Here is a 16,893-nt window from a genome sequence, read left to right on the forward strand (position 1 = left end):
TTATAGCAGTAGAACAACTGGTGTTGCAATAAAGTGTTTCCCAGCCCACGTAGAGCATTTAACCCTTAAGTAATATGTACTGTATATGTGTAAGGCTAAAAAAGAGACTGGAAAGGCTCACTAATGAAACATAAGCCTGGGCAAATAAGATGTGGGATGTGCCATTTATGAGTTATATTTGACAGAAACTGTGTAGTTCGAGTAGTAGCATACATTACAGTATGTAACTCCCTTTAATTGAAAATTAATTAAAGTGTTAAAAAAAATACAAATAGCTTCATTAGAGTACAATCGTATGCTATTTAGCCTTTAAAGATTGCTCTGTGCATTATTATTTAGACACATTGGATAAATGCATTGGGAGTTATACAGCACAATTACATGAATCTTTCTGCTGATATAATGCAGATTGTTGCCCACACTGCCTCTGCTTGTAGTATTTACTTCCTTAATACCCAAGCTGCCGGCCACTTGCTTGATTTGCATTTGCTACCAGATGGGACCTGCACAAAAGGCTTTATTTCAGCTGAGAATACACTGTCACTCTGCAGTACAGAATCTTGCTCGGTGTTTCATAATGGTAACACTTTATAGTTATGACAGTTATATAAACTATTTATATGTTATATAAAAGTATCGTTTTCAGTGCAGCTGTGTTCGCTATAGACACCCAGTGTCAGGATTCGAAGAATTGGGAGTCACACTCAAAAAGGCAGATTGAAGCAACAAAAGCCATCTTATTGCACTGATACAGAGAACACAAAGTCCAAAACAAACCATCGGGAATCCAAAGTAATCACAGAAATATGCAAGTGAACCACACTGTGAAAGAGAGCAGATGCTGAGGCAAAAATAAAGGGAAGGCATGGCTATTAGTACACAAAGGGGTAATCAGGGAAGTGGACACAGGAGGGTAACGAGGAAGCAGGGAAGTGAAACTAAAAGCAGGTTGCAAGAAACAACTGTCAGAGGAAAACAGGAAATTATTTAAAAGATATCTGCTTAAATCCTGAAATATGATACAGAAGGAAAGGATCAAGCCTTTATTTACAAGCTTGAAACTGAAAAAAAAGGCACATTTTTATTGCACTAATAAAAAGTTATTAAAGATATATGTTCTTAATCCCCAATCCTAAGTGGAAAAATAGGATGGAACTAAATAAACCTTTTAAAAAATACCTAAAACGAATGATTATAGGAGGACATTTTCCTGCAGATGTCAGAAGTCACACTCAGAGAAATCGCATACTTTGTTTTGTTTTGCTTTGTTTCTGTCCACAGATCTTTATGTGAAGCTCTACGTGGTGAATATCGCCACCCAGAAAAGGATCATCAAGAAGAAGACCAGGGTTTGTCGCCACGACCGTGAGCCGTCCTTTAATGAGACCTTCCGCTTCTGCATGAACCCCACCGGACACGCGCTACAGGTAATCCACACAAAGTGTATGTTCACAGTCACATGCCACGTTAGCATCCCATTAAGCACGCACAAAACTGCTGCTTTTTGTTCTTTCCAGCTATTCCTGGTGTCCAACGGTGGCAAATTTGTGAAGAAGACCTTAATAGGCGAGGCCTACGTGTGGCTGGATAAAGTTGATTTACGCAAGCGAGTGGTGAGCTGGCACAAGCTGCTTGCCAGCACTGCCCAGATCCACTCATAGGAGGGGACTCAATCTAAAAGAAATAAGCTTAAGTGGAAAACAGGTTTCTGACATCTGGGTTCCACATCTGGAACGCTGATTCAGTCTTCTGGAAGGTCTGGGCACGGGAAGAGGGGGGATTTTTTTCTTCAACCTTTGTTTCAGGGCTCGCATAGCTTGCTATTTGGGAAAAATGCTTTCAGCAAATGATGATATCTGCTCTGATTATGTGAAAAACTTGGAGGAAACCATTATGTGTTTACAGGGAATAAACACATGTTTACAGGACATACAGTGTACAGCAGTGTAGCCAGGACTTAGAAGAAGAACACAGGTGCTGAGTTCAGAGGTCAAGTGCAGAATCAACCAGGTATTACACACTTTATCTCACATACACACACACATGCTCACGACATTGCACACAGTCATTCACACAGAACTTCAAATCTAATAGATACAGGGAATGGACACACTTATAGATTCGAATTGATTTCTTTTGACGTTTTATCCATTAAATGTTCTTTAAATGGGGCACTCACCCTCGCTTTATTATTGTATTGATTTACAAAGCGTTTTGGGAATGAAAGAGTAAAGACTCTGCTATAGAGACCTCTTATTTATTTTTGTATTATGATATTAGTGTAGAGTTCTATGATTTGTCTTCTCCTCAATTATTTAAGTACTTTAACAATCTATTCTGGGAAGGAAGTATATTTTATAATACACTACCTAGCATTCCAGTTCAATACAAAAAGAAAATATTGCAAGCATGTTTTTGACTTTATTAACAAAAACTACTTGTTCCCTACCCTTTTAATCTGATTTTTCCCTGATGTTATCCAATGATGACTATTGTTTGATATAGCATCAATATTAATATATATCAAATTGGACATTACATGTTGTGCGCATGAGTCTATCTATTTGGTATGGAGTGCCACATGTTCAACAAAAAAAAACAAAAAAAAAACCACCTCCAAGGTTCACTTTGTATATAGTGAAGTGTCATAGCTGGACATTATTCTACATATATAGATATAGATATATAGATATATATAGATATCTTTATCACAGACAATCAAGTCTTGATGATTGTGGCATAGAGGTTTTATTTATTCATGATGCTGCCCCTTAGAATGTGAGACGTTTACTATATGAGAGTTAAGCATTTCCTCTTTTTCCTTGTAAGATTGGAGCACATTAGAAGTCTTGCATCAGTCTTGCTTTCGTTCGTAAGGGCAGTCAACTCGACGACACTCGCTTTTGTAGTATTTTGCACTTTTTCTGCTTAGAATGTAAAACTAACATCATCATCCTGCTAAATTATTATTTTTTCACTGGGAAAGTGAGAAACTATAGACCAGGAACTACCCAGAGTTACGATCCTAAGACGCGATGCTGTAACAGTAGCATGATGATGTTTCGTCCCACCTCCACGCGCACTTCATTAAACGCCTATTATGCCCATTATTTCATGAGACAGGTCCTGTACAGGTGTCAAAAGACTGGAAGGCTGGTTCATTTAACATTTTCAGTGAAATATCCGAGTGATTTCTATGCAACATCTACTATATAGCGTAAATAACTGCACCCTGACTTGCCAGAAATATGACACTTGGTTTGAGAGGAAGCATTTCTGTTTATTTTGCACTGCTATGTTTTCATGTCCTCCACGAAATGGTTACTGCTTTAATATGATTTGTTGTTTTCTGTTTGGTTTTTTTTATTTACCGTGTGATTTTTTTTGTATTGCTATATTAATCTTTATTTATTGCCTGTGAGACAATTTCATATGTTGTATTATATTTGTTTACAGTACATATCAGATGTACAGAGAAATTAGGTTTTTATACACTATGTAGTGCTTGTTTACAATATTTAGAGGGGCCTGAAACTCAGAGAACCAACTTTTTTGCCCTTGTGCACGAACACACGCTCACATTAAAATCGCCAATTCCACGTAGCTATAAATCAAAGGAAGAAAATCGAACATTCCTAGTCATGATTCCTATCTTTGTTTTGCCCTCCCCCTTCGATTTGTTTCATTTTCCAGTAAGTGTATGAATTACCAAAAAAAAAGCAACTAAAGAAAACCTTGTAATCAGTGGACTTCACACCTCAAACGTAAGGTGCAACGTGCATTTTTGGTTGCTTTTCTTAACTTTCTATCCATGTGCTCGTGTGTGTGTGTGTGTAGCATCTTCACACCAAGTCCATGCATGTCATTAGCTCTAATGCAGTATCCCTTCCTTTACATGTTATCTGTCTAAATTATCTAAAATTTCTCATAACACACAATGAATTATACAAACACACACGCACACACACACCCAGATGCCATCTCTATCTTCAACCTTGTAAATAAATAGTTTTTTATACTGGGGTTTGGGGAAGCAATAGGTCTTTTAGCAGTCAAAACTAAACAAAAAACAAACAAAAAAAAGTCGCGTGATCTTAGAAGTAACAGGGAGTTGTTTCTCCTTGGATCGCTGTACAGTGGATAGGCCGAGGGAAGAGCTTCTGTCTGTTTTTAGGGACCCAGATTTACCTGACCCTTTACACCAAACACTAAAAGTTTACCAGAGTCTAACACAGAAGTCTATCTTCACAACTCAAGTAGTTGCAGGAGAATTTAAATGTGCTCACACTGGATGTTGCATGTTTTGTTGGTGGTTCATACTATTTTTGTGTCCGGATATTATTAAAGAAAAAACAAGAATGGTGTAGAGAGAGATATAGAACAAATGTTATAGAGGGGGAAGTTATGAAGAAAACTTATAATTGATGATGTATGCTGAGTGTACAAAGAGTATGCTTGTAAAACCTGTCTGGTTTTTCACTTGTAAGTAAACAGAAAAAAAAAAAGAAATCTAATGTCATGGTTTTGTGATTGTATACAGGAGGTATTGATAAATTATGCAAAATGTGCTGTAAAAATGGCTGTTGCCCCATGTCTAAATATTAAATATCATATAAATGAAGCATCGTTAGCGTGCATTGAGTTTACTGCATATTCCACTGTTAGATTATTATTTTGAACGTAGAAAGTGCAATTTCTGGGAAACTGCAGTGTTTTATATATATATATATAATTAATATATAATATATATATATATATATATATATATATATAAATACACATGTGTGTGTGTGTGTGTATATATTTCCGGGGGGGGGAGAGGTTGCATACATGGCTTGCATATGAGGAAGTAACAGAATACAGCCACAAGATGGTGCCATCTGCTATCGTTTTGGCCAGTTGGAGCCCCGTGGTGACGTCCAAGCAAGCCTACGCGAGCCTGCAGTGCTCACACATGTGTCTTCACTTATTACTGATTAGTCTTTTCGTGACTGTGTGGGAGTGTGCAGATGGGGCTTGCTGACAGATCCTTCTGTAGCATCATTTGGTCCGGCTTCATTGTAAGACAAATCAGCACCAGGTGTGTGTATATGTGTGCTCAAGGCTATTTGTTGGTCCTTGATCCCTTTGTATGCATAATGCTAAAATGTGCTATAATAGGATATCTGACACGTGCTTAGATGCGTCTATAATGCTACGTTACTTTCATATATATATATATATAAATATATAAATATAATAATATGGTATACGGTGTTGCACTATAGTAACATATGGTTTAATGTGGCATGTAGCAGCACCATATAGCATGCCCTGTTTGATCCTCCTTGTTAACTCTAATGGTGTCACTACATCAAGTAAGATTAACATAATGTTGTATTCAGTAAGACCATAAGAGCAAAGGAGAAGATGGAATTCCCCCTGTTGGCCGTCAGAAAAAAAATTCAACTTTGAGATGTAGAATCTTCGCCCATTTTTTATATACAGTCTATGGTATGAGTCAAAATTGTGTTAAAAAACAAACAACCAAACCTTAAACTGAAGCAAAATGTAACCATCCAAAGATAGATGGATAGATAGATAGCACACAATGACAAAGATGAAGACTAAACTACACAGCACACCAGGGAGACACTATAAGGCACATATAAGGATGAAAGTAAAATAGGCAGTACCTGACAGCAAAACAAAGAAAGTCATGGAGACAAACAGTAAGACACCAGCAAGCAAGCATGGGGAAAAGGAAACACAATACAACTAAAGATTACAAAGGAGACTGGGAAGTCTGAAAAAAGGTGTCTGACATTCTCCACGGACAGGCTTTTCTCATTAGCTTCACCCGGCAACATCATGAAGAAAAGATTCAGTTGTTCGGCTCAACAACCATGGGTCTGAAATCTTGCTGTACTTTCGACCCTGGAGGGCTGTTCTTTAAAGCCAGGAAACTGAAAAAAGCTCAGAGGCGACTAATGAGAATGACAGGTTAGCACTAAAACCTTCTAGAATCAATATACAGTCCACTGACTCATATTTAGTAGATCTGAATTTACTTCATGAGTGATGGTGGAATAATGTGTTTACTGCAACATACAACAACCTAAAAGCATATCCAAATCATAGAAATAATCTGTAACAGTTTTTCATTTTAAAAAATGTTTTAGACTTTTTATACATATGTATATTACACCAACAGGGGGCGTAAGAAATCCATTTTACACAGTCACGCAGTTCTCTGTAGTGGAATCCTTTTGGACCTTTGACCTTAAGTATTTCTGAGTTCAAAATAGAGATCCCATAAGCTTAAATGCATTTAAACTTATAAATAACTTACTTATTATTGCATTTTTTTCAGGGAGTAGTGCGAGTCTGTGTGTGTGTGTCTGTGTGTTTACAGACAGGGGATGGATCACCTGTGTCAGCACCTGCTGAATGTTGACTCTGCAGCTGAAAAAAACACCTGCTTCTGCCAGCTGAGTCTGCCACAAAATAATCATGTGTTGGAAAAATAGAAGATCACCTACAGTTATAATACCTAGAACAAAATAAGGATTTTATCTATTATTTTATAGGAATGAGCAATCTATACAAATGCACAGTAATGAAAACGTTTACAAGCTGTAATGAGAGCTGCTACGATTCATGATTTGACGGTGACACTGTCAAAACTACAGGAGGCTGAGCTGGAGGTGACGGAGTTGAAAGTACTAAGGTTTTTGTTGTGAGTGACCAGGAGGGAACATGGTTAGATGGAAATATATCAGAGAGGCATTTCAGGGTGAGTGGTTTGAAGGCAAAGTTAAGGAGGAAAGGGTTGAGATGGTTTGGACAGGTGCAGAGAACGGATAGTAGATATACTGGACAAATGGTTGAAGTTGAAGGTGCCAGGTAGATAGCCAGGAGACAGACAACCCACTGGTGTGACCCCTAAAGGGAGCAGCTGAAAGACAAAGAATATGCAAATGCACAGTAACTATATGGTTAACAGAAAACAAAAATCCTTTCCTCAGTCTACACAAGTACTGTTTAATGCTCTAGTTAGCTTTTCTAACAGCTGAATTGCAGTTCTAAGAGATATGTATTTCTCTTGGCTTATTGGTGTACAGTGATAGAGAGTTGATCAGGCATTTGGTGTTGATGAAACCAAGCCAAAGTTACTGCTGTGAAGCACCTTAATGTTAATTTGTGCCCTAAAAAAGAATTCATTATATATATAAAAAAGCAGATGATGCTAATCAGGTACATAAAGCAAAAAGATGACTAATGTGGGGAACCTTGATCATCGCTGGTGATCTGGTACAATTGTAATCTTTCTGAGAACACCTGTTGCAAACACTACACCAGATATCGCTGAATGGGGCAAAGTGAGCACTAATGAGCCTCAAATTGATCTTTTGGAGAAAAAACTTTAAGTATAGCAGGATACTAAGCTCTTAGCTACTGCATGCTAGAACAAAAGTGTACCCAGTAAGCTTGACAGTTGGCTAATGTTCACATGAAATATTGTCCGCTATTTAAACTTTGCATATTTATAGAAGAAGTTCACCTTCAGCCAGAGGTTTCTCCAATTTTACCTTTATGTGCTAAGCTAAGCTAGCCAACTGCTAGCTGTAGCTTAGCTTAAATTTACACAATAATACATTTAGAAAGAAGCCTGGTTCTGTCAAATAATATCCCACAAGTTAAGTTAAGAAGCTTCATAAAGCAAAAATATGTTTTATGTCTACAATTTGTATAGTCTGTAATGCTGCAGCTCTCTGTATAAGTTCTTTCCAGAAGTGTTCATGAGAGAAAGATAGAGGACCTTAGACTATATGGTTTGATTAAGTTATGATGTGCTTCTGGCTGAAAATTTCCACAACTTGATCAAATTATGCCAGGCTCTCTCTGCCAGGTTCTTCTCTGGTGTGTACTTTATTCCCTTTATGTCTCCCCTGTTTGTTTCATGTTCCCTGTGATCTCTTTCATATTCCCCCTCTTCATACCGCTTCTCAGTGAGTCCCCCTTTGTTTTCCCCCCTCTCTGATTCTGATAGATCCCTTACATCCTTCGCTTCTAAAGATGTGTTTGTTCCCCTCTTTTGTCTTCAAAGATGTGGCCTGAATCAGATGGTGGCTTGGAAACATTGTGCTGTTGTCCTGCATCTGTGATTCACATAGCGGTAACTTTGATGAAAACAACAGAGATCTGACGAGGCGGGATCAGGCAATGTCGTTGGATGCATCAGCTTATGCAAGGTTAGACAGAGGTTACACATCCATCAAATATGCCTTGATCTCCAAAGAGGTGCTGCAAACTTTCACTTGAGATATCACTTGGAAGCACTGCTTCTTTAAGACTTTTGCTGATGGGATAAACTACCCTTGTAACACAGTGGAGGATAAGGGTGCCTAAATTGGAATACTCAAGTAAAATACAGGTATCTACCTTTAATTTTTGCATTGATTGAGTAAATGATCTTAGTTACCACTGCAGAATAGTGTAAAAGAAAGCATCTGGATTGTGATTGAATTTCCATAACCTTGTTCCTAAATTTGTTCTCTTGCTCTGAAATTCACATCTGGTAAAGTCCAGATGTCCAGATGATACACAGACACGGATGTGCTGTCTCTAACCAGTGACTGATGGTAGTGTTTTGATAAGAGGAGACGCCAGCATTTGGACACATGAATGGGAATTGAGAAAGGGATCTTTGCTGGCAAGTGGTGTCAGAAGATGATGTTGTAGATCATGAGCTTTAGCTGCAGTGGTTGTATATGATGCAGAAAACATATGTTAACATAACTATTAGGATAAGACATTAATCAGAGTCACCTGTTACATATGTGACAGTTTACTGCTCTACATGCATGTGGTCACACGAGTCTTGTCAACAAAAATTCTTTTGAGAATTTGAATAGGAAAATGTAATTTTTTAGAAAGGATTCAAGATTTTGTGAGTTAAAAAAGAGAACAGGACAGCTAAGACCCTTCATATCTCATCACCTCAGATCCCCCCTGAAGACAGCTTCCCATCACTGGATGCCCAGTTTCACCCTAAGGCCATCCTTTGCTGGGCCATGACTTCTCTTACTGACAGAATAGTTTTCACTAATAGTAATGTGATCAGTCAGTGCACAGAGGGGACCGAGGCTGCCCCTGTCCCAAATGAGACATCATATCACACACACTCTCCGTCACTTCTCTTTCACTGAGTCAACAAGGTGTAACCACTCCGGCCATCACCCGAGACAAGACTGTGGTGCAAGAAAACCAGTGTTGTTTTTTATGGGGTGACCTACAAACGCTGTGTCTCGCAAAGAAGAGGATATTCAAGGAATTTGCAAACACAATCTTTAAAATTATATAAATATCAATAAGTTTGAATCAATCATAAATAAATGATGTGACGCCTCAGGAGAAAATCAGACACTTGCATATACTGTATGCTAACAACAAATAGCATCGCTGTAGAGCAGGGGTAGGCAACTCCAGGCCTCGAGTGCCGGTGTCCTGCAGGTTTTAATCGCACCCTGGGTTAACACACCTGAATCAAATGATTAAGGAGACTTGAAGGAGGAGCTTGGCCATTTGTTATTGTTTTGGGAGATTTCATGCTGCTGTACAGTAACTTCTCATAGACTAGTGCATATCAGATCTAAATAGCAGAGACACCAGTTGCTATAAATATACAAATATAGAGCAAGACTGGAGGAACAGAATGAAAACACAAAAGGGAATTACCTAATTAATCCAAGGAACACAGAACCCAAACTCAAAGATAATCAAAAATGTTCGAATGAATTTCAAACATAAAAAACCCAAAAGCTTGGGTATAAAATCCAATGATCGTGGCAAGCAGCCATGCAATAGCTAGCTCAGCTGAAGCTAAGCCTGCGCTGTGTGCACTGACCCTCACGTACGTAGCCAGCATAGCTGTTGGTGTTTTGGTTCCCTAGGACTGACATTGTGCAAAATATTATCACTCTTTCCTCACAGCAAGAACCCATGGCCTTTCTGTGTGTTTCTGTGTGAAGTTTGCATGTTCTCCTCATGTTTCTGTGGTATTCCATGGGGGGAAACCCACACATCCAAGGACTTTCAAGGCTAGAATAATTCTCTTGTCACTGTTTTTGACCAATGACCTATTGTACAGCTGGAGTTATTCCCCTGGCACAGCACAAAGGCTTCACATTTTCCTACTGCTTATTATATGTTTAATGGAAACAAAGGATATTGGTCCCGTTCTATTTTATCATTCTATTTGTCATTTCAGAATTTGAACTCTTTTTTGAGTTTGGTTAAGTGGTAGAGCTAATGTTTAAAAGTCCTGTGATTGGACGTTGTAAGAAGTCTGCATTCTATTTTTTAAAGGCAGACTGTCCGACTTATTCATATGAGATACTGTGTGAGTAAGAAAATCTTTCAGCTATGATAAACACAGCGCAGTGTGATGAACAGAATCAAGAGGTTTCAGTGTGGAGGGTGAAGCATATGCAGTGTGTGGGAGTTTTTAGTGCATATTAGAAATAACAGTACTTAAGAATAATGGGTGTATTAGTGGGAGGTATTTAAGTAACAATAGGCCATGCAGGTGTAGTAGGCCTCTTTGTCCTCCTCAACCAAGAAAACCTGATTCGACTGAAAGATATCTATATATTTGTTTATACTCGTGGTATATTTACTGCACAACAAATCTTATTTGTTGTTGCTAATGGAGTATGATTTTCTCCATCAGGATAAGTTGTAAATGCAATAGTGCCCCAGACTGTGCTGCATAAAACCATGAATGGAAACTAACTAAGAACATGTAAATTCTGCAGAGGTCCAATTTGCTTTCTGTTATGAATGCAGGTAACAGTAAACAAGAAAAGGCAAAAGAAGCAAGACAAGTATGAGCGTTTCAGGAAACTTCTTGTAAGTGCCTGGAAGAAATTGAATGAAATAGGTCAATTTGTGTGTGCTGACTGTAGGTTGAGAGACCGAAGTGACAAATCTTGCCAAGAAAGCAAATAAGCGCATTTTCAAAAGGAAAAAAAAAAAAAGACTGTCGAAGTAAGCTTAGATAAAAATCATCAACACATCTCTTAATGTTCTGTCTAGATGAACAGATTCAACCTTTTGGCATCAACACCATCAACAACCACCAACTCGAGTTGATGGTTGAACCATCTAACACGGAGTCTGATGTAAAACGGGGTCAACAGAGCATTCATTTGTTAAGGAACTGAACTTTTTTTTAAATGTTAATAAGGAGATTTTATGTCATTTTTATTGTTCGTTTTATTGAAAGTCTTTTAATATTTCATCTTGGTCTGCTGGTTTAGTGTTTTATCTATCGAACATAAAAACTCCCTCAGCAACATTAACATCTGCTCCAAAATCAGGGTCAGTCAGAGAGATTGTTATTCACTCTGAAAAATCAGGTTATAAAGAAGGAAAACAAAAACATTATTAACCGTCCTTTCAATGTTTTGTCATCTGAATTCAGGACTGTGTGGGTAAGCTGCAAACAAATTGCCCTTTTGTGGATTAATAAAATGACCTGAATCTGAATCAAAAGACTTCATTTCTTTCCTTGTACTCCATCATTTTCCTCTCTAGAAGCTGGAACTGACAGTGAAGACTACGTCCTTGTTAGCTCATGCTGAGATAAAACACATGGCCCTTAATCTTTCCCAGAAAGATGGTGTGTGGGGAGAGATGTGATTAAAGTTGGAAATCATTTATCGCCACAGTACCACAGACGAGTTATTAAATGAACTGCGTTTGGCATCCTGTGGGGGCAGGCAGAGTGGGTGCATGAATGCAGAATTTTGCTCTTTGGGGAAGATTCAGCAGTATGTATCAATTTGTTTGTCTTGCAGAATACTGAAAAATGTGACAGGATATGACAGTGACATTTAAACTTTTGAGATGAAAGCCAGATGCGACAGATGCCTCATGATATTTTATCATGTTGCGTGGCTCCGAATGTTCTCCATATGCTTACAACCTGCATTTTTCGGTGACATCAGCATCATGAAAAAGTACCGGCAAAAAAGTCATTGGCGATGATCAGAAATGCAGGAAGTAGGGAAAAGAACACACAGTGTTTGACTTGAAGTGGTTATTTGATGTGAAAAATAGCCATAGGTACATTTTTGTTATTTGAATATGATGCAAAGCATTTTGCCCTGCAAATGTGTTTTAATGAGCTTATACATTTAGTAATTAAACCTTATTGCTTAATAGATCTTCCTCCTTTGTGCTGTTATATTAAGAAATTGTGTATAAGAGCTGGTTGATTACACTAAAAATGATGTGGTTATATCTAGGGCTTACAGTGGGATGTTGCCGATGGGGAAACCCCAAGTTCCGGTGGAAATGTGCAAGGTGGGGAAAATAATTACTTAGAAATAAGTCGCATAATAATAAGTCACTGTGATCAGCTGACCTGTGCTGCTACACAGAGATCCATTGCTCTTTGTAGGTTTACCCAACTGATTTAAACATCATATAAGCTGATGTTATGCAAGCTTAAATGGCTGATTTCCAATCCCTACACACTATTAAGTATGAAAGTCACAACCCAGTGAGTGAATCTAATCAGCGTCATTACCCTAAATATAAGTTTATGTCTGGTACTTTAGTTGTAACCTGGTAACAGTACCATAGATGTAACTAGTCCTCAATCAAACATCTCTGTAAACTTTGACAGAATAATTCAAACCAACCGGTGTTGCCTGCACTAAACTACTTGGTGCAGGGGACAACAGGCCTCGAGGGCCGGTGTCCTGCAGATCACCCTGGGTTAGCACACCTGAATCAAATGATTAGTTCATTACCAGGCCTCTGGAGAACTTCAAGACATGTTGAGGAGGTCATTTAGCCATTTAAATCAGCTGTGTTGGATCAAGAATACATCTAAAACCTGCAGGACACCGGCCCTCGAGGCCTGGAGTTCCCCCACACCCCTGGCTTTGTGTTTTAATGGAATCGTTGAGCAACAAAATTACTATGCTTCGATTTGTTTTTGCAAGAGCTTTTACAAAAACACAATTAGGCTAAACATTGTGTATAGATCTAAAACTCAAAAATGAACAAGAATATTAAATATAAGATTTAAATTTTAAATCTAATTTGCTGACCTTTGAAAATAATCTCTGATCTTCCCTACTAGTGAAATACACCAGCTGTACATTTAGCTCACAGGCATGTTTTGTGACAGACTTCACAGAAACAGTTTGTGTGTTTTGGTGAAATTTGTTGAGCTGTTTGAAAAGTTGCATTTGGAATCATGTAGCATTAAAAAAAAAAAAAAAAAACATGTTACTCTGTTTATGATAGCTCCTCTTCTGTAACTAGTGAGACGCTGAAGTATTGCAACCACAACTTTACATCTGCAGCATGAACGCATCACAGGGATGGGAGGGAAAGAGGATGCGCTGAAGATGTTAGACGGTATTAGCATGTGGGGGCTGGAAGGAGTGCCAGGCCAATAATAAAAACAAAACAAAACAAAAAAACCAAATGTAATAATAATATACATTAACCTCATTAACTAAAGTTGCCAGAGTGCCATCCTGAATCAATCAGGCCTAGTTTAATTCCTGGTTTTATGCTTCTGACAGGAAACTAAACTCACATTTTGAATGATGATCTGAATAAAATTGACGACACACACTTGTGAATTACAACCTCAATTCCAAAACAGCTGTGTTTGTATTTAGTGCATCATGAAACAAAAATTATGACAAGAAGACTGCCATCAAATTTAAAATTAACCAATAGTCTTTAAAAGTGATACATTTTCTATGTTTAAATATTTAACTTGTTTTCTATCTTTTATTGTGGATAAAATAGGAGTTTATAAGATTTACAAATCATTATGTTTTTTCTTTACACACTTTTTTGGAATTGGGATTGTAAATTTGATTGTTTCTGCAGCTTCATTTCTACAAAGACATGTTAGGCGTGTCCTCAGTGGATGAGAAGAAACAGCCTTGTGGCTTAGTTGGCTTAGTTGACGACAAATGCATTGCTAGGCGATGGCCGGGGGGGCTATTCCCTGGACAGGTGGGTGGGGTCGCGAGCTGATGACAGAGGCCACACCTGCTGCCCGCCAGACGCATATACACATTTCTAATTCACTCAGAAACAGACACACACCTGTCTCACTGTTACACACACACACTTGCGCTGATTTTTACCTCCTGCTCTTTTCTGGAAACATGACCTGAAGCAAATTGTACTTTAGTGGCCAACAGGTTAAAGCAAAAGTGCAGTGAATCGCATGACTGAAATCAACACAACCTTTACACAGGGTACAATCTTAAATGCCAAATGAAGAACATTTTTTCTATCTGTGTTCATAGTATTGTCTTTTTAACCTATTTAATTTTGTCCTACAATTTCCCATCTGCTGAATATGCTCGCTTAAGTGTGCTGCCATCGGGGTGCATTAGGATTGGCTTTGAAATGGCATTAAAAAAAACAAAATAAGTATATTGCTCGAAAATACTGAAGCCTTAATTTAAGGAAATAGATAGTCAAGCAGCTGGGTTTTTGTTAGCTTCCTTTGTTAAACCTAAACGGCTGATGGCAGCTATCAAGTCTCCCAGAAAACACTGGCTTTCTGAATCTACCATTAGAACAGAAACAGTAGTGTTGTAACCAGGTGACCTATTGCAAACAGCTGCATATTTCACACAAGAAGACTTGCATGACTTGCATGGTGCCCCGCAAAGAACTGAACCACTGGGGTAAACGTGACAAAGTTACCCGACTAACCTCAGATCCTGCTTTACAGTGCAGGCCTCAGCAGATTAGCATTCGTGTCATATTGATGGCCATATTAGTCATTCTCTTTGCAGCTTTCTTATTCTCTATGGGGGAAAAAATATCTGCTTTGCCTGTGCACTAACTTTTGGGGCAGGGCAGGTAGTGCACATAAATTATCAAGACTTTGTGTATGAACATGGAGCAATGAAAAAAGGGAGAAAAGCTATAGTCAAAGCAAATCAATGAGCCAAAATATATAGAGGAAGTTTAGTTTGTCACTTAGGTGTCTCCCTTTACATCACACAGAGTCAACTGACTCTGTGTGATGCTTAAAAATACTGATTATAGCATGAAACAACATTGAGTCAGAGATTATATGGAAATTGGATGTATTTAGTCATACTGAATTTGCTGTTTTTGAGAGGCTTTTGTAAGCCAAAACTAATCTCTGTGAAAAACCCATATAATCCTATTTAAGAGAGTGTTGCATTTGCTGGCCTGTTTCAAAAACACGAGCAGCATGAGGGATTGTTATGTTTTTTTATGGGAACACATTGTACATTTTTTTTTTCCACTTAGAAATATCTTCAGAATTAATTTAAAAGTCGACCTGTGGACGTTCTTAACGGATAATTACCACATATAGTTCATCTCTGTGGGTTTTTTTTTTAAATAGTGTATAGTATGTTAGCCCTTAAACCTTTAAACCAGCGTTCCTCTCTCCATACGGTCAACACTCTTTCCAAACCGGCCCCTCCTCTTCGCCATTGCTCGGTAAATACACTTCAATCCCCCACCTCAGAGCCATGCCAGGCAAGAGGTCCCAAAGGAACAGCTTTTATATGAGCTATAGTGAAACCTGAGAGGGGGGGCATAGACAGCTATTTGCACAGCATATCTATTTGTGGGATTCATGTAGCAGGTGGGCAACACTTTGCCTTGTTTGTCTATTGTGACCCACACAGCTCATCTGCATGCAGACATCCATACACACAAAAACAAGCAGACAAAAATTCAAGCCAAAAAAAAGAAAAGAATTATCTTTGGGGGGTTGTAATAATGGAGGAGCTTGAAGCAAATTAGTGAAAGATTAGTTTTGCATCTGACAAGGGGCTTTCAAGACAAACCCGTTAGAAAATACAGTACTAGAAAATACTTCTGGTATTTACCTTGCTGATTGTCCCAGCAAAGGGAAATGTCACTCCATATTAAGTTTGCCACAACCCTTGGAGCCAGTGGAATTTATTATCACATTTCTGCATAAAAAAGAGGCACTGCGCTATTGAAAATTAAATGAAGGTTCATCATGATACACATAATAAAACGGAGAGCTTTTATTGGACGGGAAGAGTGTATTATTTTATTTATTTTTTGAGATGCTTGACTGAATCTGACATGGACTACAACTGGGTTGTGGGCCTGAAATGCTTTAAGCAACGCATGTGACCAGACAAGAGCAAAGTTGCCCTGGAAGTCACCTGACTTTGTTGTTTACAAGAATGCACATGAAAAAACATTCAAAAGTCAGCTCTGTGAGGAAGAAGATCATTGTAGGAAGGATAATATAGACGCACAGTCAGTGGAGTGTGTGTCTTATGATGATGATCAGCTCGAGGTCATATCGGGCTTTAAGGTTATCAGAGGAAAACTTAAATCTAAAGACACGGGCTGCAGTGTTGTTAGAATCTCCCATGTTTGATAAGGCCAGTGTGCCGTAAATAACTGTTGCTGGGTGACGTGAAGGGCGCCCGGAAACCCATTTGCGCCTCAGCAACACAAACATAAGAGACCACACACACTGCAAAAAAACATGGGGAAAAAAGTGCCATTAAGGGTTGTGTATTCTAATTTTTTAAAGTTACCTAAAATCTTAAATTAGGTCACGTGTACATGTCTACGCATAGATTGACTTTTCCCATTTGTGTAAAGATTTCTAAAAGACTTTCGAAATAAACTGCGAGGTTTTTTTTTCCGAGCCATGCACAACTTGGGTGAAATCATCACAATCACTCAAACACACTTCCACCCCTCGTGTTCATCCCCGCGAACCCACGATGTTTTTTGCAGTGTGCGGAGTGGCACCGCTCTGCCGGCCGAGCTTGAGCTCTACTGTAAATGCGCCCTCCCCTTTTCTCCTGTTTTTTTGTTTTTTTT

At 38.4% G+C, this 16,893-nt stretch overlaps 1 protein-coding gene across 6 annotated transcripts in view; it reads left to right on the forward strand.

The window, feature by feature from the left end:
- The window catches only part of pcloa (piccolo presynaptic cytomatrix protein a), a 56,849-nt gene extending 52,228 nt beyond the window's left edge, over nucleotides 1-4,621 (forward strand). For all 6 annotated transcript variants that reach the window (XM_005930255.3, XM_042224183.1, XM_042224185.1 and 3 more), the window contains 2 exons: nucleotides 1,282-1,427; nucleotides 1,518-4,621. In XM_005930255.3, coding sequence (XP_005930317.1) covers nucleotides 1,282-1,427; nucleotides 1,518-1,661 — 290 coding nt within the window. In that variant the 3' untranslated portion in view covers nucleotides 1,662-4,621. The remainder of the gene's footprint in view (nucleotides 1-1,281; nucleotides 1,428-1,517) is intronic.
- Nucleotides 4,622-16,893: the final 12,272 nt, after the last annotated feature.

Source organism: Haplochromis burtoni, unplaced genomic scaffold, assembly GCF_018398535.1.
Source record: "Haplochromis burtoni strain Fernald_Lab_line unplaced genomic scaffold, NCSU_Asbu1 Contig_131, whole genome shotgun sequence".
NCBI classification, from domain to species: domain Eukaryota; kingdom Metazoa; phylum Chordata; class Actinopteri; order Cichliformes; family Cichlidae; genus Haplochromis; species Haplochromis burtoni.